We start from the raw sequence: 21,343 nt of genomic DNA, 5'->3' as shown, positions 1-21,343 counted from the left end.
GAACTACATTGAAAATTATGCCACTAGAAAAATGAGAGATTTTCAAAGTAAATTTTTTTTTAAAAAAAAAATTCATGATAAATAGCAAATTCCCCCATTTATAAAATTTGTCGACTTGTCTCTAATATTCATTTTATTATGAGTTGTATTGATTGTATAGAATCAAAATAATTAAGGGAACGATACTACTGAGTAACTAAAGATAAATATTTGTATAAGACAATCTTTTAGAGACGAATAAAAATATAAATTAATGGAACTTAAAATTTTAGGCTTTTCCTTTTTCTTGTCGGTAAGACCTTAGTAGGTCCAACACCAACTTGATATGTTCATCTCATGCATGACGACATAAGAGCAATGATTTGGAAAGTAAAATAAGAATTACTTTTCCACATTTGGATTTTAAGTCTAATTAACTTTTATCATTAGTACTAAGCCAATAAGCCATAATGAAAGATGATGTGTTGACGACTTGACGTTGGAGCTAGGTTTAAATATTACTCCGTATATGCATTGAGTTGTGTCATTATCTTCGAGGATTTGACCTAAGCTAGAGCCTTTGTTTGTACTTTCATTTTTAAATGTTTTTAGTTTAATAAAAAAAATGGAGAGGAATTGATCAACATATAATATGATTGGTTTGGTTTATACCAGCCTAGTTGGGTTGCTATCTTAGACGGAAAGGCGTCCGATTTTAGTTTTGTAAAAAAGATTTTAATAGGTAATCAACTTTTTTTTTGAAAGATAATAGGTAATCAACTTAAGAATGCATCTTCCCGTAAAAATAAAAAAAATAAAAATAAAAAAAGGTTATTTTAGATTTTAACACCTGCAAAGACCCGAAAATGGTTTTTAACACCTCAAAAAAAAAAAAAAATGATTTTAACACCACCCAAATTTCAAAAAATTGGGTATTACCACCACGTAACTGATTCCGTTTACAAATCCGTTAAGTAGGGCCATATAGACACGTGTCGCTTTGTTATTAGCCAAAAAATAAAAAAATAATAAAAATTTTAAAAACAAAAAATAAAAAAAAAAATTTTAAAAAAAAAAATTTAAAAAATAAATAAACCTAAAACTACCCCAACCACCCTAGCCCCACCCACCGCCGTCCCCGAACCCACCCCCTGCCGGCGTCCGACGTCCCAGAGAATCGCCTGGCGCCGGTGACCCCACCCCCACCACCCTTTCCTCCACCTACGCACCCCACCCCTTCCCTTTCCCCATTTTCGTTTCCCGACCCACCACCCCGAAACCACCCTAAACGCCCCTCCCCCGGAAAATGCCCCTCCTCCCCTTCCTCCTCCCTCGGAAACGCCCTCCCTCTCCTTTCCCCCTCCCTTAATCGATTCCCTACCACCCCAAACGAAACCCTAAAACTCGTTTAGGGTGGTTTCGGGGTTGTGGGTCGGGAAACGAAAATGGGGAAAGGGAAGGGGTGGGGTACGTAGGTGAAGGAAAGGGTGGTGGAGGTGGGGCCGTCGGCGCCGGGCGATTCTCTGGGACGCCGGACGCCGGAAGGGGGTGGGTTTGGGGACAGCGGTGGTGGCGCGGTGGGTGGGGCTGGGGTGGCTGGGGTAGTTTTAGGTTTTTAATTTTTTTTTTTATTTTTTTAATTTTTTTTAAACAAATAAAATAGTAACACGTGTCACTGTGGACCACATTTAACGGAATTTTTTAACGGAAACCGTTAAGTGGTGGTAATACCAATTTTTTGGAAATTTGTATGGTGTTAATACCCATTTTTTTTTTTTTGGAGGTGTTAAAAACCATTTTCGTTTTTTTAGCAGGTGTTAAAATCTAAAAAAACCAAAAAAAAACTTAAGAATGCATCTCATTAATTTCTTAATTAGAAAGAACATTAATGACATATTGTGGTTTTTGAAGACCAAATTATGTAAATATGTAATCAACTAATCATACAAAACTTGTTTATGAATTATGATATACTGAGTACAAACAATAATCACAATGTAAAGTCAATTCAAACACGGTTTTCAATTTGTACCTTTGAACATTAATGTCATCAACTATGGGCCTGTTTCGATTTATTGAAAACAAATTAACTGAACTCAACTGAATTGATTGGGGCTGACTGAATAGAAATGAATTGTTGATTGGAACTGAACTGAACTGATTGGAGCTGAACTGAATTGAAATTAAGCTAAACAGAACAGTCCTTATATGTGTGTCTGTGTGTGAAAATTACAAATAGAAATCGGACCATTCAATACTACTTTGTAGTCCGTATTAACATTGAGGCAAATTTATATATCAAAGTCTTAATTGTAATTTTTCTTCCTTTAATATAAACTACGGATAAAATACAATTACATACAGAGTATTTTATTTTATTTTGAGCGTATACATGGTAAAAGAGTCGAACTCGATCAAGATAAAGAAAATAATCAAAGTTTTTAAAACGATCAAAATCAAATTCAATTTCAAACACCTAAATATACAAGGCCTTCATTTTAATATAAACCTTTTTGAAGTGGCTACTATATGATTCAAACATTTCTTTATACCATTTTTTATTTTATTTTATTTTTGTTTTTTATTGCTATAAAGTTGGTTGTCAAGCAAGGAACAACAAGAACGCTATATCTTTATTTTCTGTCAAACTAAGAGTTATATGTTTAACATTTTCTTTGGTCAAATATATATAACCTGTGTTAACGGTTTGACATAATAGAATTTACCATTTATGGTATCATACAAATATGTCAAGTCAAAATGATGCGATCTCCCTCATTATCCTTTTCCTCATGTCCGTCCTATATTGAAGGATCTATATGTTTATAGCAATGTTAAGGAAACAAAGTAGATTACGAAAGAAAATAAAAAAAAATAATTTTTTTTTTCTTTTCATTTTTGTTAATCCTTACACTAACAAATATGAAAAGCATATCCAAAATCCAGATGAAACTTAAAGCAAAGACTATTATAGCAAATTTCTTCAAATCATACAATTAATCATATGCCCCTTTAAATTGAGAAGGGGCACAATTTCAAATCCTAAACCACCCTTGTAATAACTATTATCAAATTGATGTATTCATCTTCATTTGAAACAATATGGAGTAAGAGAAACACGTCCATCTCTTTACCTTTTCAGGCTTCGTCAATTGATCGTATTAAATAAAATTAATTGTAAAGCTAGCAAAAGAACAAAAAGGAGGGATTGAAAGGGATTTTTGGAAGAAAAACACCCTTTTAAGGGTGAAATATTTAGCATGGGAAGAAAATTTCCTTCAAACATGGTAATAACATCAATTCACCCAATATTATCGTTAGCATTATTTGTTACGTGGGTTGTAGCTATGATCGCTACCGTATCAAGTTTATGTGGAATGTGTTCCAAGAAAAGTTTTAAATCTCAACACGAAGAAGAGAAAAAGAATGCACGAATTACAACAACCATGACAACAGAATCAACGGATTCACCTCCCTCACAATCACAAGATACAAATAACATTGATCATACTACAACCACCACGACGAACGATGATGGTGGTTTATCGAAGCCATTACCACCACCACCGGCAGCCACAAAGCTAGAATTTGGTGAAACTATAGGGAACAAAAAGACAAATCAACCCTCCAAGATTGATAAGTCACCATCATCTTTACAAAATTACATGTCAAAAGGATCAAGAAGAAGGAAGTTATCCTCAAGTCTTAGCATGAGAATGTCTATGAAGATTAAGGATAAGGCGTCCGATTTTAAGGACAAGGCATCCGAATTAAGTCATATGAAGACAAAGCATGATTCCGAGTCATTATGGACTAAGAGGATTATACTTGGTGAAAGATGTAGGCTTCCTAATGAAGTTGATGATGAAGTAATTTCAATTGATGATGATGGTGATGATGATGAACAATATTCTATACTAGAACAACGTTCCGTTACTAGCCTCAATCGCGGTGTAGATTCAAGTGTAAACGAAGAACATATGTTGAATCAAGCACATACATGTTCATAATCATATAACTCTTTTCTTTGTTCTATGTTTTTTTTTTTTTTTTTTTTTTTTTTTTTTTTTTTTACGGGTATGTTAGGTTAAAAAAAAGGAAAAAAAAATTGACATTATTCTCATTCTGTGATGTGAAGTTATACTCTTTCAATAAAAAAATGGTGAATTATATTTGATTGCTTCATCTCCCTCTTTCCAAAGAAAATGTTTCTACGTTTGTTTGTGTACTGTAATACTATATACTTCCTCCGTTTTTTAATTATTGCACCATACATGTTGGGCTCACATTTTTTGGTAGTGGGAAAAATGTGGAGAGAGAAGGGTAAAAGTACAAATAAGGCCATGTGATGTAAAAATAAAGTAAAGAATCAAGTGTTAAAAGTAAGGGTATATTGGATATTTACAATGTGAACACACATATTTTGTTTCTTTAAATGAAAATGGTGCAATATTTGTGAAATTTCCTTAAAAGTCAAGTGGTGCAATAATAAAAGAACGGAGGAAGTATATCGAGTGCAAAAATTTTGATATACTCCCTCCGTTTCAAGTTACTCGCAACAATTACCAAAAATGGTCGTTTCACATTACTTGCAACAAGTTTTTTTTTCCTTTTATAGTAAATTTTTTAAAGTGATTTTACAAATATGCCCTTACTTTTGGTTTTAAACACCTTAATTAAACTTTTGATTTTATCTCATTAACTTAAACTCTACATTAATTAACTTAATCAATTCCCCCAAAATCATTCCCCTCCCAATTTAATTAAATTGCCAACCACCACCACTACCGTCACCACCATTACCACTACTACTACCACCACCACCACCATACCCAGAATTTCTCTCTCTTTCTTCACCGATCTACCCTCAATTCGACCACAACACCTCGCCGGAAGTCATGACGTTGTCGGCCGTCCCCTCGCTTGTGGGTTTGGGTTCGAAATCTGGGTTGTGGGTTTTGGGTTCGAAATCTGGGTACGTGCAGGATGGTGGTGGGTTGTGGGTTTTGGTGTTTGAAATTTGAATTCTTGAGTTTTTGGGTTCGTGCGTGGGTGGTGTTAGGTTATGGATTCGGGGGTGGATTCGTGGGTGTGTTTGGGGGTGGTTTCGTGGGTGGATTCGTGGGGGTTTCGTGGGTGGATTCGTGGGTGGTTTTGTGGTGGAATCGGGGGTGGATTCGTGGGTGGTTTTGTGGTGGTTTCGTGGTGCTCGGTGGTGGACTGGTGGTGGTAGGTGTTGGTGGTGGTGCTAGCTGTAGGTGGTGGTGCTAGCTGTAGGTGGTGGTGGTGCTAGGTGTTGGTTTTGGGTTGGATTAGTACTTAATTGTATCCCTAATTTTTCAATAATCAAGCTTATGATCTTTTTCCTAGGAGTCTGCAACTCCCTCCTTTGTTGCGAGTAACTTGAAACGGAGGGAGTACTTTAATTATTTTAGAGAAAACCTAAAAAATTCAAATTGAATACTTTATAATTACGATTATAAATAAGTTCACTAAATAAATAATATTTCAAAGTACAAATGTTAATTTTATAACATGTAAATGTGTAATGACGACATTTTTGACTTGTTCTCTTCGTCTGATCTGGTCTGGTCTGATCTGAATACTTTTGATTTGACTTGAATATGTTTGATTTGATCTGAATTTTATTATCATTGTTTAACAACTTTATTTTATACTATTATATAATTTTTATTATAATTATTACTAACTCTTTAATAATAATAATAATAATAATATTTTCAAAAAAAAATAATAATAAAGTATGTGCCCTGGTTTGATCTGGTCTAAATAGTTCTAATCTGATCTGAACAAAAAATCTAAAATATATTGAAGAGAACATATTCGGAGTTTATCAGTTTATGTAATTAATTGCCTTTCCTGAAGAAAAAAAAAAAAAGTAGAATTAAAAATTAAAAACACAATTTTGAGGTGTGGGCCCGGGCCACGTGGCTTTTTTTAATTTATTTTTTATTTTTATTATTCATCCTTCTTCCATGCTGAACTCTTACTCCATCACTGCAATTTTCTTTGTTCTAAGTTCTAATATTCATTTCTATCAAAAAAAAAAAAAAAAAAAAAAAAAATCTCCCTTCACAATGTTTCCCCCTGCAGGCTCTAAGTTGTTCATAATCGATGTCCTCTATTTCTTTTCCACCCAATTCCCTTGTTTATATATTAGTCATCCAAATGAAAGATATTACATTCCTCATTTTCCTTTCAAAATCAATTTCTTCTCTTCCATTTTTTTCAATCGAAGCAAAGCAATTATCTCATGGCCTTTTTAGCATTCATTCTTGATCTTCGCACTCTTTCACCTCAATTCTTGAAGTCAATCAAGGATAGCCTACTTCAATTCACAAATCTGTTTGCGTTGTCTTCTCTCAAAGATCGAATTGCTCTTTGCTACTTACAATCCGAATCTGAGGTTAGGTTTTTGCTTATTTCTTCAATTGAATTCAAGATTATGATATTTCATTGTTGTTGTACGATTAATTGTTCAAAAAACTGATTTAGGTCACGTATTTCTCTTATTCTTCAAAATTCTACATGTTTTCTTTCTATTTTTTCAAATTTGAATTTTAATTTACTTTACTGTTGATTGATTTGCATGCTGATTTATGTATTTTATTTTTTGTTTGTTGAATTGTTTTATGATTTGATTTGTTTGGATCTTTGAATTATGGATGCTTGAGAGTTTCGATTTTTGTATAATGGAGTGAAATTAGCTAGGGTTTTAATTGTTGAATTCAAGTATGAATTGGTTTAGGGTTTGATTTGGAGCGTTTTTTTGATGTTGAGTTTGAGAAGTATTAGTTGAGCAATCAAGGCGATGGTCTTCTCATGGTTAGGTGATATGATCGATTTTTTAGCTTGTGGCTGTAGACCTGTAGTGTCCTGCTACTTTATTGAGCTATGTCTCGGGTTGAGGTCGGAGAGTGTCGCATCGTGTGTGGATAGATAACTCAAGGAAAATCAGTTCATATTTGCAGATTTTATTCTAGAGTATCTATGTGTGTTGGTTGAGGTCGGAGAGTGTCGCATTGTGTGTGGATAGGTAACTCAAGGAAAATCAGTTCATATTTGCAGATTTTATTCTTGAGTATCTATGTGTGTTGGTTGTGGTATTTTCTTGGAGAATTAACTGGTCTCAGTCCTTGAGGATAATATCTCTTAGGTTAAGTATGGCGTTTATTCTCAGTTGGCATACTCTCTAATCTCTATTCCCATGACATATTCCCACAAAGTACATCTTTCTTCATACAAGACTACTGTCTATTTCTCATCTGTGAAGCTTAAGTTCTGAACGTATTTGTGTTTGCATCAACAGCTTAAGGTTGCATACTCTCCCGAAAGCTTCAACCTACTTGATTGGCATGATGCTGTCAACGCGCTGTCCTGTTGTTATGCTCCACATTTGCTTGAGAGAACAACCCTTCCAAAAGGTCTCTCTTTATTTCCCTTTGTGCTCCATTTGCACTAATTACATGCATTGATAATTATTTTTTATTTTATTTTATTTTTTGTGGTGGAAAATTGTGCAGATGGGAACCTTGCATTGATCCTTAATGATCGAATGTTAGTATCTGCTAGAAGAAAAGAAACTAAGGGCAAAATAATTTTGATCGGTGCATGTATACAGAGCAAAGTAGACTCTACGGTGATTTTACCGGTATATTTGCTTGTTACATTTATTATGAAAGCGTTCCAAACTTCTCTTAAGAATAGTGATCCTTTTAATTTCAAAGTCACTGCTGTCTGCTCTATACAGGATGCTGAAGGCAGAGACAATTATGTGGAATCTGTGATCCTTAAGAACTGTGATATGAATAACTTGTCTGATGCATTTCTTCAAGGTTAGACTGATGCTCTTTTGCATTTGAGATGGTTAAATAATTGCTTTTTTGCGTTCCATGTAAAGTATTTTTGAGGGAAGTATGTTTTTTCTTGTTAGATGTCTTACTTAAAATAGCTAATTTCCAAAGCATCTTTAAGTGTTTCGGAAAGTTATCCACATGATATAGTACTTTATGGCACCTACATGTCATGTTTATGCCCTTGATGTTTAGGCAGTCTGTTTTTGTACTGTAGTAGACTATTGAAAGCAAGTCGTCTTAGGCTGGATCCACCTTGGACTATGATACCAGGATTGCCAATTTAATGACTCATTAATCGAGATTTGAGGGCAAATTTTCGTATGGACAGTTACATTACACTGCAATTCTTTTCTTAATGCTAAGAAGTAGTATTAATACATATGTTGCAACAATATACATTTTTTGAGCTGATTTAAAGCATCCAAGCAATGGATATAAACTGCAGATGAACTGGGAATGAATAAAAAAGCAAAAAAATGGATTGAAGAATTGAAAGACGATAGAGGATTGGAGGCTTTTTTTTACTTTCAAAGGAGCAATAATCGTTCAATATACTGCAGATTGTTTAGTTCCTCAAATCAGATACTAAATGAATTCTCCCTTTGTCAGGTACTAAAGTTTGTTGAAGTAGTTTCTCTTATTTTGCTTCATGTATATGTTTTTTTCCCAAATTATAGATGATGGTAATAAAATTTGATTTCAATATGTAGGCACATGGGTATCATCAAATGCTTAACTCCACAACCATTGATGAAGATACCTTACTAGAAGAAGAGTCTAGGAGTTGCGAAAAACTCAAAGAAGCTCCCGGTGCTGTTAGATTTGATGTAATTGGGAGCACTGGATTGACTTCTTTGGATAAAGGTTAGTGGCTTCAATTGTTTATCATTTAGGATTGAAAGAGTTGCTATATTAATTTTTTTTTCCATTTAATTCCCATGTACTGAATTTCTTTTTTCATTTTTATTTCTTTTTTTAGTTTAAATAGCAGTGCATTAATTAGGCTTGCCACTTTCTGGTACTTTGCATCTAGGCAGGACCAGAAGTATGTTCTTCAAATGTTCCTTGATTTTATGGGAGAGTGGGAATCGTAAATTCCAGTTTATAATTAATTTCAGACTCGAGTTGAATTCCTTGTAATGCTTGGTTAAAAAACATGGAGTTTTATAGTATATCTTGGTTTTCTTCCAGCACAATCACAATGAGGAATTATAAATGCCAAGTGAAAGTAGAACCTCATTTTATATTAAGGATTTCTTTTTTATGCCTTAATTTTGCTCTAAACAACCACTCACACACTAAGTCATGGAATGTTACATGTGTTATCTCCATATACTTGATTATACAGTGCTATAATTTGTATTTGAGAGACATGTGCTCTCATGTTTGCATTATTGGCTGCATTATCTCCATATACTTGATTATACAGTGCTATAATCATTTTTTTTTTGGTTTAAATGCTTTGTGTTTCACCTTTAAATCAAATTAGGAGCTAGAATTGAAATAGGAAAGAGAGATTAAAAGAAGGATTGAAATAATAATAAACTATGAATCGTAAACTTTATTGTTTTTTGATTTTCGATTGTTGCATGTATTTTTGCTAACATTACTGATGTATGGAAGTAACCTTATCTATGGGTCTTGATGTTGATGTTTAATAATTTCTCACTTGAAATGACATCGTAAGAAGTATCTTCTATCTGTTGTTGACTAGTTATCATAATTGGGTGCTTAACATCAGATATCTGTTGGCAAGGAATATGTGCTGCTTTAGAATGTCCTATAAGGCATGACCATGCCTAAACAAGTGTATATTAAGAAAGTAATTAGCTGCTTATGATCTAAACATATGTCACTGAATACACGTTTCATTATTTGTGTTACTTGTTTTTTGATAGGTTTGGTGATTGGAAGACCTTACTGGGTCATTCCAGAAGAGTCGTCGCATGTAATAGCTTTCGAAAAACTTTGCTACACACTTGCAATAAAACAACTGGGGTTGATATGTCGAGGTCCATTTAATCTTGATACTATGAATTTTTTTTCTATGCCTCATTTTTACCTCCTTGAACCATGTGTCGGTGGACGGATGGTGCTGAAGGTAAGACGAAATCCTGAAACTTTTCAATTTTTGTTTTTTTTTTTATTCGGTTAACTAACTTTGGTTTTGACAGAGGCTTGCTGGAGCCGAGGAGACAATTCCATGTCCCAAATTTCCTGAATTTCCATCAAGATTGTTGTTAGATGGTGCAATAGGAATTCCAGCTGATAATTCTATGCTCGAGAATGTAAGTTATCTCTTCATCTCTTAAGATTGTTGATCTGAAGTATACCCCTTCTCCCTTCATCTCTTCTCTTCTTATCTACACTGTTGACAGACTGAACAGACCGTTGACAGGCTGAACCACACTCAGCTATGTGAATACTAGCACCGTTGACAGACCGTGCATTGTTTCACATAGCTCCAAATGTCTTTTCTCATACCCATCCAATACCGCTCAGCTGCAATTCTTAAATAGGTCTTAGTTTCTCCCTAGTGCCCTGATACAGGAGTGTCATGGTATTCTCTGGGAATGACCACTCTCCCTCAGAACATTAATCTGCCACCTTCACACGAATAGCCCTGATTTCCTTCCTCGCCTACCATCATTCTGCTGAATTTTTCCCAGTTCAGAACTTCAGAATCGCTTTGAACCTCCTTTCTCAACTCGTTCCAATCCATCCCCCCTGTAATGTGATGATTGATGAAGGCTCCCAACTGAACCACTTCACCTCCCTTCCTTGACAAGGTGTCTACCACCCTATTTCTTGCACCAGGTTTTTAGTGTATTTTGAAGTTGCAGGCTTAATTCCTCACATTCTGGAACAATTAAGCCCTTAACTAGCCTCCCATTCTGGAATAGTTAAGGGCTTAATTATTCCACTACTAGCATCTCACAAATAAGACCATGCCCATGTATCGAGTGTTCATGCCCCCGAATGGGAGGCAACACTTCTGGCTATTGAAAAACCCCCTGGTATTCTTCAATCACCCCTCTTAACCAGCTCGGTACTCCATGTTCTGCCCTGCATCTCCCTCCCTCGCCCCCACCATATTATTATCCAGCCACTCTCCCTGGCCATTTTTTTTATTTTTTAAAACTAGCTATCTGTCTTAACATGCCCATTTCCGTAACCTCCAGCTTGTTAATAGTATGATCTAATTAATTTCAGGTGGATTTTATGGTGTACGAAGGAAAGCTAGGATTTTTTCATGAGAAACTTAACCTGCTCATTAAAAACAGGTAATTTATAATAAAGTTACTGCTTTTGGAAATTCCCTAATCAAATTAATCATGCAATTGTGTTTTTTTTTCCTGCCCAAATTAGGAAGCATGGCGATGGTTGTGTTTGTTGTGGATCAGATGGTGGTGGGCTTATACATGTGGATGAGATACATCGCACTAAGTTGACATGATTTTTGTGTATGTCTCTCTTTCTATCTTTCCCTTCCCAACTGTAAAAATCTATGTGCATTTAGTTTGCTTGGGGAATATTCTTTAAGGGACCTACCTTTCTAAATAATACTTCTTGATGGATCTACCTTAAACTATTTAGCAGATTTACTAACAAATATAAAAAAAAAATCGGAGATTAGTTAACCTTCATGGGTGTTTTCGGAGAAAAGATAAATATAAAAAATTTTCAGGAAAATATCCTTCTCATCTCTTTCTCCCAATTGCAGGCTTGCCATCTCTTTTCCAAGTTGTTTCTGGCACTCTCAAAGTCTATTATTTTAGGGCCTGTTCTCATTGACTGAGCTGGGCTGGGCTGGGCCTTAGTTTTCCCTCAAATTATACTAATTTGTTCATATTTGGGGGGGGGGGGGGGGGTAAACTGGTAATGGCCTTTTCAGTATTTTATTTCTGTTATGTTGTTGATGTTGCATTGAATTTAAGTGGGGTTATGCGTCTAAAGCCACAAACTTGGAGTTGAGCTGAAGTTGGTGAATCTTATCAGTCATGGGATGGCTAAATGGCTAGCTTGTTCTAGTATGACATTTCTCCCTGACCATTTTAACCCTGAAAAAGTTTATTTACATTTTTGCCCCCATTTTGTATTTTGATACCTTTGGCCTCTCCTTCCTTTCTTCTCTGTGTGTTTCTGACTGCTCATTATTTGAAACAGGTTGTGACTACTTGCAAGTGCTGAAGGTCAGAAAGACAAACATGGTGGTGGCTGAGTCTTCTAAGCTTTCAGAAAAGGTCATCACTAAGTCACAGCAAGGTTTTCTGCTGCATTGAGTGTAGGGTACAGTCGTACTAATTTCTGCATATGCTTTTTGTTCATATTATAGTGTACAGTGATTTGTCAATACGGTTTATACAACTACTCTAGGGTTGCTTTTATGTCACCTAAGAAGTAAACCATATTCTTTACTATGGCGGACACCTGCGATAGTGCCTCGTCTGCAATTTGCATCCATAGAGATTAGAGAAGGGGCGTAATGAGTTAGTTTTTTGTAACTTTGTAAAACCTTATACGGCCACTTGAAGACATGAAATTTTTGATTAAGACGCTGAAGATTGATTTCTACTACTCGTACATAAACCTTTTTTTTTTAAAAAAAAAATCTGATAATCTGACTTCATTATGTGAGTACTTGCAGATATGATATGTCTTTCGATTGCTCAAATGCAAAGCTCTCATAAAGTTGGCGTATTGTAGAATAATAAGAGAAAATTCAAGTGAATATCCTATATTAACATAATTGGGTTTTTCTAAGCTATGCCCCTAAACTTCTTCGGTTTCTAAGCTGTACCCACGGTTTTTAAAACGTCTAAGCTATGCCCTCCACCTTACTATTTTTAATTAACAATACCCTATATTATCAACAGTAATTAACCGACGTTAAGCTCTGTTAGTTGTCGTTGCTAGTTAAAATAGAAAATAAAAAGAAAAAAAAAACGATTGAATTCCCTTTAAAAAAAACGATTAAAATAAAAAAAAATCCTTCCTGTTCCCTTACACACACTGATCAAACTCCTCTTCTACTCTGTTTCATAAACACTCAAAAGAAAATCAAAACCCTTAAAAAGTAGTGCCCAGAATTTGCGATTGAAATCAAACAAAGAATGCGATGAGCGATCTTCATTTATAAACACAGCTTTCGTTGTTGAATTTCGCGGATCGAAACTCGTCTTTGTGCTTGCGTTTTGGTTGCGAGGTGGAGTCGTGGTGGCTGGGCAATTCACGCTTCATTCACCTCCATCAGCGCACCATTGTCAACGCTTTCACCACCATCAAAACCATCGTAATACGCTTGTTGGTACTCTCCTCTCCACAACATGTTATGAGGGCCTACCCATTCGAAAAATCTGCAAAAATCACACCTCCAATATGCCTTTCTAGGGTTCCTTGTTGAAGTGGAAACATGTAACTTGCAATCTAAAGGAGGCTTGCAATTGCACTTGGGACTAACAAAATCCCATTGACAACTAGAAATTGCTGGAGAAGAACGGGAGCTTGTCATGGTAATAGCTAAATTTTTTGGGCTAAATTTTTTGTAGACAAGAAGAAACAGGGGAACTGTGTTATACAAGCCCCTTTTATAATACAAGTTATTCCCTCCAAACAGAGGTACTGAACAGTTCCACAACTACTAACGGAGTTTAAACGTAATTGGTTATTGTTAATTAAAAATAGTAAAGTGGAGGGCATAGCTTAGACATTTTAAAAACCGTGGGCACAGCTTAGAAACCGAAGAAGTTTAGGGGCATAGCTTAGAAAAACCCAACGTTTTTGGTAGATTCTTAAGCGAATCCTCCCCCCCTCTCTCTCTCTCATAATTTGTTATTTACTAGTAGAATGCCACTATATTAACAAACAATGTTAATGTAGGATATTAATGGGGATAGCCTCAAATGTAAACTAACGCAAACCATTAAAATACAAAAATAAGAAAAGTTGTATTATTGATAGAATCTTAATTAGAAAAGCTGGTATAAGAGATAGATCATAAGGTTGGATCCTGAAGCCACACATATGGTGCATGTTCATAGCAATATTCTGGTTTAATAATGCCATCAAAGCGATGAATATTTTCATCTACCAAAATGAAGATGCCGGCGTCATCATCCCCAGGTATCCGATAATCACCACTAAAATAGATAGAGTTATGTTTGATTCCATGAGCAAGAGATGATGCCTTTATAGAAAAGGATGAATTCCAACCCACGAATATCGCTATATCACCCAAATCAGGAACATGTTTCGTCTCTCCATTGTTAACATTGACCTCATACACCTTGAAAAACCTTGTTTTGAAGATTTCATGGCCGCATAATTCATCCCAAACCATTGGTCTCACCCTAATCACCAGCAACAACCGATTCTCTGATTCAACCAAGTAGCATTCTATTAGCCTGCAAGTCGAGTAGTAGCGTGAATCTTTAGGGAAAAGGTATCTGCAGAAAATGCCGGTAGGTTCCAGTTTAGCAACACGCCGCTGGTGAGGACGACCTGTTGATTGCTCAAACTCATAACACCATATATATCCATAATCACTCACGCCATAAAAGTTACCCTTATAAAAAGTTACATCAATTCGTGTGTCCGTAAAAACTGTCTGCCATCTTTCATAGCCTTCTCTCCAGAAACAGATGACCCCATGACTATAAGAGTTGGGATCGGGCGCAACTAAGGCGATTGTGAAATCACTAGAGGAGGATGAACTTGAGAATTTCCTTGCCTTTAAAGGCATAGTAATATTCTTGAAATATATTACTAATCAAGCAGGTAACCTTAGGAATGTTTATTTTGGCACCTGACTTGGGGTTGAAAATAAACACATTATTTTCCTGGTCAGTGTAAGTAACACTGGCCAGTAACCATCCATGAGACGATAATAATCTTATGTCAATGCCGTGGATCCACAGAGAAAGGTTGACTGTGCGCAGTTTGCGGTTATAGAGGCTGTAAAACTGACGTTGCTTCGGCCCATCTTCTTTGCGCCGAGGCAGCATGAGCCATGGCTTCCCTTCGAACTCAAACTTGCATTCTTTCGCCCCTCTTCTCCAACTTGAACATACCAACCCAAACGCTTCCAAGTCTTCTACTGTTTCCACATGTTCTGCAATCACACTCGCTATTTCGCGAGGTATATTACCCCAATCACGCATCTTAAACTCAATTTTTATTTGTCACTCATATGTCATATAATCAATATTTATAACCCTAAATTTAAATCTATCTTATGTAAACCACTAAAATCTTTCCATAAAACATATTTAGGAGATCTTAGAATATCTTTGGTTTGCATATTTTGAGCTAGTCTATCTTTTGATATCTTTATCTTTTGGTAGTTTCCTAATCCTAGGCAATTAAGGGTTAGTCTGAAAGCCGCCTCCCTCTTCTCTCTTTTCTCTCTTATCTCTCTTCTCTTTAGGGTTTTAATTTCCTTGGCCGTTTAGACTATTTCCGACACTTTTTATCAATTTAATTTGCTTTTTTGTTATTTGATTTGTTTTTCTTTGTTTTGTTCTCTCCGTATGTGAGAGTCTATCCCAATTTTTTTTGGGTTTTTCCCAATTTTTTGGGATTTTGATTCTCATCTATGGATGAGAATTATAATTTTAGGGTTTTAATAATAATTGAGAAGGTGATTTGGATTCATATGGGTTTAGGGTTCGTTATCAACTCTACAATCAAATCATCAGCGCAGATTGCGAAGGTCTCTACTTGGAAAGATGCAAAGACATCGAAAATCACTACTCGCTTCAAGTTTGAAGCGGTGGAGTGTGAGTTATGCCCGATATGCAAATTAGTTATGATTTTGATTGTAAAACTTATGTTATTTTCTCTAGATCTGTGGTTACAAATCTTTATTATTGTTGTAGATGCCGTATGGCTATCAATAATCAATAACTTAATAGTAAAAGCGAAACCAGTGATGACACATGTCATTCAATGGTTATAAATTTTCCCTCCACTCTTTATCTTTCCTTATGAAAAATATTTATAGCCTATACAAGTAATATTTACTTTCCAATTTAACGATTATATTTTTGCCATACGCACTCAAACGAAATATTTTTGAATGTATATATTTTACTGTAATTCTTTTTTTTTTAAATATATAATTGTTAAATTAATGTCGTAATTCGCTATATAAGTTATTAAAAATCCGTGCATTGGACGGGACTTTAACTAGTTTATTAATAATAATATTCTTCTTCTTGTCAAAAAAAAAAAAAAAAGGGTTAGTCTTTGTATTATATATGTGTGGCAAAGTTATTAATGAAATCAAGCAATGGCATTCATAAATTTAGCAGATATCCATTGCACTTAACTAACAATAATATTATACTCATACTCCGTATAATACATGGCATATCTCTACATTTTAATCAACTGAAGATATGATATAGTATGTGTCAAAAAAAAAAAAATTGATAAAGTTATCATATAAGGGATCTAGGATGTGCTTATACCGTTATACGTGTGATATCAATTACGGAGTATTTCATAATAAGAGATATGAGTAATAAAGTTTCATAAGCACTAGTTCTGTCCCTTGGTGCTCTTTATGCTTTGCACATTTTTTAGTTTTATTATTACGTTACACCTTTACATTATACTCCACATTTGGTTACAGATCAGTACAACTTTACCCCCTTTAACCATATTTTGAACCAAATATGACGTAATTGATATAATTACCAATAACTTAATCACTACGAAAATGAAGTTTGTTGGCCCTTCTATTTTAATTGAACAATTTTTTCTTTATTATATTTTTTATTTTTTATAAAATCATTCACAAGCCTCTTCTTACCCATGTTAGCTCATCTCGACACAAAAATACATTACAATACACATAAAATTTACCCACCGCATTCCTTTAACATGCCAACAACCTTCATAAGCATAAAAAGCTAGAGCCTAGAGGTGATCAATAATGACCCGAGCCAGCCTAAAAAGGTTCATATTTGGGTAACCCTAAAACACATTTGTTTTTTAGTTCAAAACCCATATCTAACCCAAAAAACCGCAAAAAGCCTAAACCTGACAAGCCCAACACTAATTTGTAAATCCGGGCTCAAGATTATATATTAAAGACCCATCTAAACACAATTTAATACCACGTATGACACAACACGATAACACAAGTACTATCACAAAAAGTTACAAAACCCATGCCCAACTCCATCAAACTACACAAGTAACCCAAAACAACCTATGAAGAGATAATAAAAGACCCAAGAAGCATGAAGCCCAAACCTTCCAAATTCCATAACCCGACCCAAAAAGAAAGCAGGCCGGGTAAAAGCCTCAATGAAGGGACAATCTAAAGCAAAAGAAAGAATAGCAAAACCCTAATATAAATAGAATTGGAACATCGGCAATTGGTTGTCGTTCCTTGTTTCAAATATAAAAGCTTCCTTTTTTCTCTCTCCTTCACTCTCTTCAGATCCTGTTAGAGTTCCTTCACGGCTCTAACCCTAGTTCTTCCTTTCGCTCTTCTCCGCTTTTCAATCTCCTTTTCGCTCTTTTTTTCCCCCAATTTTCAAGTATGTTTCTTCTCTCCTTTTCGTTTTATTCATGTATTAATCTTTTCTTTATTGTTGCTGATTTTTTTGTTCAAATTTGTTATAGATTTAGTTGGTTTTTGTGTTGTATCATGTGTTTTTGATTTTAATGCTTGATTTATCCTGTAATCTGCGTTTTTTGAGGTGATTAATGTGATAATGATTTTTAATTTATCAATAATATTGTTAATTTGGTATTGCAATTGTGTTATCCTATCGTTTTTGTCTTCCCTGTTGTAGTTTGTTTAGATTTATTTATGATTTTAGGTTTTTGTGTTGGAAATTTGCTATTTTGATTGTTAATGTTGTTAGGTGCATTATTTTGATTTTAGAAAGCTAGATATATTGATATACCCGGATTTGATCTATAATTTTTAAGAGAATGAGGGTTATTTTGGCTAAAAAGCTAGAATCTTTTCGTCAAATTTACTTGTTTCCGTTAAATTGCAATGATTTCTGTGAATTGAAGATGACTGTGGGAATTAAAGTGAGGGATTATCGTCGTTGGCTACTCTTGATTTGTAGTCTTTGTGAATTAATGCTTGAATCATCGGCTGTTTATTAGAAATCTTTTATCAAAGATTTTGTCTTTGCCGCATTCGATTTTTGTAATTCAATTGTGTTGTTACTGTGTTTGTGCTTTGAGCGACTTTAATTTGTGATTGGGGAATCTGATCGTATGTGCATGATTATTGCAGTCATGGCAGGAGTTGCACCCGAAGGTTCTCAGTATGATGCTCGTCAGTACGACAACAAAATGAGTGAATTGTAAGTTTGGCTTGTTTGTTATATGTAATCTGAACTAGTTTGTTGAATTTCTTGTTATATTGATTTCTGTCTTTTCCTATGATGATGAAGGCTTTCCGAGGAAGGAAGTGATTTCTTTACTTCGTATGATGAGGTTTATGAAAGCTTTGATAAGATGGGTTTGAAAGAGAACCTTCTCAGAGGAATCTATGCTTATGGTAAATTTAAGGACTTGATTACTTTAAGTTAAAATTATGTGTTTACTTTGTCCTTTGGTTAATTTGTATTGATGTCTTCTGTCAGGTTTTGAGAAACCTTCTGCTATTCAACAAAGGGGAATTGTTCCCTTCTGTAAGGGTCTTGATGTGATCCAGCAAGCCCAATCTGGTACTGGAAAGACTGCCACTTTCTGCTCTGGGATCCTGGAGCAGCTGGATTACGAATTACTGGAATGCCAAGCTCTTGTGCTTGCTCCTACTAGGGAGCTTGCTCAACAAATTGAGAAGGTTATGAGGGCCCTTGGTGACTATTTGGGCGTGAAGGTGCATGCCTGTGTTGGAGGAACCAGTGTTCGTGAGGATCAAAGAATCCTTGCTGCTGGGGTACATGTGGTTGTTGGTACCCCCGGTCGTGTCTTTGACATGTTGCGAAGACAATCACTTCGTGCCAATCAAATTAAGATGTTTGTTTTGGATGAAGCTGATGAAATGCTTTCTCGGGGTTTCAAGGATCAGGTATACATACTGTTCATATTAAATCTACATGCATCTGCCTTCGTGTTTTTTTTTTTATTTTTTTATTTTATTTTTATAATTGCTAGTTGAGAAAAGATGGTGCTTTGTAACAATTTTAATTCTAGTTGATAATTAGGGTTAAACTATGTCTGATAACCTATGGTAAATATTGTGTTTTGGTTTCTAGTTTACGATACTATCTTTATTCTAGTTGTGTGACGTATCACTCGAATGTCGTAGTAGGTGATTTATGCCACTTATTGCTGTTAAGGCATAGTTGCTAGACTGGTCTGCGCTTTTGTGTGTGAGATAACTTGGCTTGAGTTTTAGGCAGAAGTAATCTGTCTGGCATCTGTTGAGGCTAGGTATTGTAACTTTTTCTGTTGATACACTGGAATCTCATAAGAGAATGTAGCTGCTTTGTTTTGTATCTTGATGACTAAGTCAGTCTTTTTATTAATGCTTTGGTGATTTATGTGATGTTTAATGATTAATTGTGCTATTTATTTCCTGCTGTGATTAATTTGTACGAGTAACCATTTTTGTAGATTAGTAGAACTAATTTCTTGTTGTGCTACAGATTTATGACATCTTCCAGCAACTACCACCCAAGATCCAAGTTGGAGTATTTTCTGCAACTATGCCCCCAGAGGCTCTTGAGATCACCAGGAAGTTCATGAACAAACCTGTGAGGATTCTTGTGAAGCGTGATGAGCTCACTCTTGAAGGTATCAAGCAGTTTTATGTGAATGTTGACAAGGAAGACTGGAAGCTTGATACTCTTTGTGATCTGTATGAAACCTTGGCAATCACCCAAAGTGTCATCTTCGTAAACACCAGGAGGAAGGTCGACTGGTTGACCGACCAGATGAGAGCCCGTGATCACACTGTTTCAGCCACTCACGGAGACATGGACCAGAACACTAGGGACATCATCATGAGGGAGTTCCGTTCTGGTTCCTCCCGTGTCCTCATTACCACCGATCTTCTTGCTCGTGGTATTGATGTGCAGCAAGTCTCCCTTGTGATCAATTATGATTTACCTACTCAACCTGAGAACTACCTGCACAGGATAGGACGTAGTGGACGATTTGGAAGGAAGGGTGTTGCCATCAATTTTGTGACCAGTGACGATGACAAGATGCTCTTTGACATCCAGAAATTCTACAATGTCACAGTTGAGGAGCTCCCTGCTAACGTCGCCGATCTTATCTGATGACCTGAGGGCTGATATTTTGTTTGTGTTTTTAGGGAAGGTGTTTTGTCTGTCCAATTAGTAAAGATTCCATTTGGACAACGTGGTGTTTATTGGATGATAATTATTTATCGGATGACAGTTCACAGCTATCAGTTTTATTACTATGCGTTTCAATTTTTCTTCCTTTATTTGGGAACATCACTAACCACGCTGTGGGTGTCCCAGCTTAAATTTTTGTAGGAGACAAAGTTTAATGTACTTTTGTATTTTAGGTTAAGAAGAGTTTTTTTCACCTCTGCTCATTTGCTTATCTTTATCTTCGTTTGTTTTAATTTTCCTGTCATTGATCTTGTGTCTTGCTAGTTGCTACTATACTGTGATTCGGGTATAGAAATGAGGCCTATGGAAGTACATAACTCGTCTATACAAGAGTCTGTAAATTACTTGCTAGTTACTACTATTTACTATATTGTGATTCGGGTATAGAAATGAGGCCGATGGAAGTACATAACTCGTCTATACTTGAGTCTTCAAATTACTTCAATTTCCATGCTATAATCGTTGGTACTAAACTTGGCATACAAAGTGATGATTAGGGGCTATCTCTAAAGTTAACTACTTTTCTCGTCTCTAATTTTTTGCCTCATTGCTATTATTTGGGTCAAACTTTTAAAACTTTGACTATTAATTGTCATTGATCTATAAGAGCTAATATTTGTTTTAAAACACGTAGACAGAGGAAGTAGCAAATATCAATAAGTAATTGCAATTAGAAGGAAAATTTGACAAAATATTGATACCACTTTAGCTCTATATGATGTAACAATTGGTTTGTGAACCGACTTATAATTGTGTTTTAAAGGAGGTTGTGAAACGGTGAACCCTTTGCCAAGGTTATCTGTTCCTATCTACGGAGTATAAAATATCAATAACAAATTCCTACCCCAAAGGATGGGGTGCAATTTTGTAAGGATTTGACTCATTTGAGCACTAACCTGTTAACCACTTCAATCAAACCCCACTTCTTAGTTGTGTTGTCTTATACTCTTATAGGAGAATTCATTGTAACTTTTTTTTTTTTTTTTATTTTTTTATGGGAGTAATTTTTTTGACGAAAGATGAAAGTGATTGAACAAAAGGGAAATATTAAAATACATAACTAATTGAAACTTTAAAGCCTTGTTTTTCTGAGCTTCTGGGTAATATAGAGCAGAGGTTCAACACTGCAGAGTAGAACAG

At 35.3% G+C, this 21,343-nt stretch overlaps 3 protein-coding genes across 3 annotated transcripts; 2 read left to right on the top strand and 1 right to left on the bottom strand.

The window, feature by feature from the left end:
* The first annotated feature begins 5,976 nt into the window (after window positions 1–5,976).
* Window positions 5,977–12,431, top strand: LOC145556330 (uncharacterized). The gene is made up of 11 exons (XM_081617984.1): window positions 5,977–6,406; window positions 7,310–7,424; window positions 7,524–7,651; window positions 7,751–7,835; window positions 8,302–8,465; window positions 8,567–8,720; window positions 9,755–9,957; window positions 10,031–10,144; window positions 11,070–11,140; window positions 11,226–11,320; window positions 12,024–12,431. Exons 1-10 carry the CDS (start codon window positions 6,254–6,256, stop codon window positions 11,311–11,313), a joined length of 1,275 nt encoding a protein of 424 aa, XP_081474110.1. The 5' UTR covers window positions 5,977–6,253; the 3' UTR covers window positions 11,314–11,320; window positions 12,024–12,431.
* Window positions 12,432–13,851: 1,420 nt separating this feature from the next.
* Window positions 13,852–15,016, bottom strand: LOC145555366 (putative F-box protein At3g25750). The gene is made up of 2 exons (XM_081617112.1): window positions 14,639–15,016; window positions 13,852–14,586 (listed from the first exon to the last, which is right to left on the bottom strand). Exons 1-2 carry the CDS (start codon window positions 15,014–15,016, stop codon window positions 13,852–13,854), a joined length of 1,113 nt encoding a protein of 370 aa, XP_081473238.1.
* Window positions 15,017–17,249: 2,233 nt separating this feature from the next.
* On the top strand, window positions 17,250–20,396 carry LOC145642053 (eukaryotic initiation factor 4A-9-like). The gene is made up of 5 exons (XM_081693125.1): window positions 17,250–17,407; window positions 18,124–18,193; window positions 18,284–18,390; window positions 18,476–18,906; window positions 19,487–20,396. Exons 2-5 carry the CDS (start codon window positions 18,126–18,128, stop codon window positions 20,120–20,122), a joined length of 1,242 nt encoding a protein of 413 aa, XP_081549251.1. The 5' UTR covers window positions 17,250–17,407; window positions 18,124–18,125; the 3' UTR covers window positions 20,123–20,396.
* The last annotated feature ends 947 nt before the right edge of the window (window positions 20,397–21,343 follow it).

Source organism: Chenopodium album, chromosome 8, assembly GCF_948465745.1.
Source record: "Chenopodium album chromosome 8, dcCheAlbu1.1, whole genome shotgun sequence".
Classification (NCBI taxonomy): domain Eukaryota; kingdom Viridiplantae; phylum Streptophyta; class Magnoliopsida; order Caryophyllales; family Amaranthaceae; genus Chenopodium; species Chenopodium album.
The sequence above is the reverse complement of the archived record's forward strand: the minus strand, read 5'-3'. Positions and strand labels throughout refer to the sequence as shown.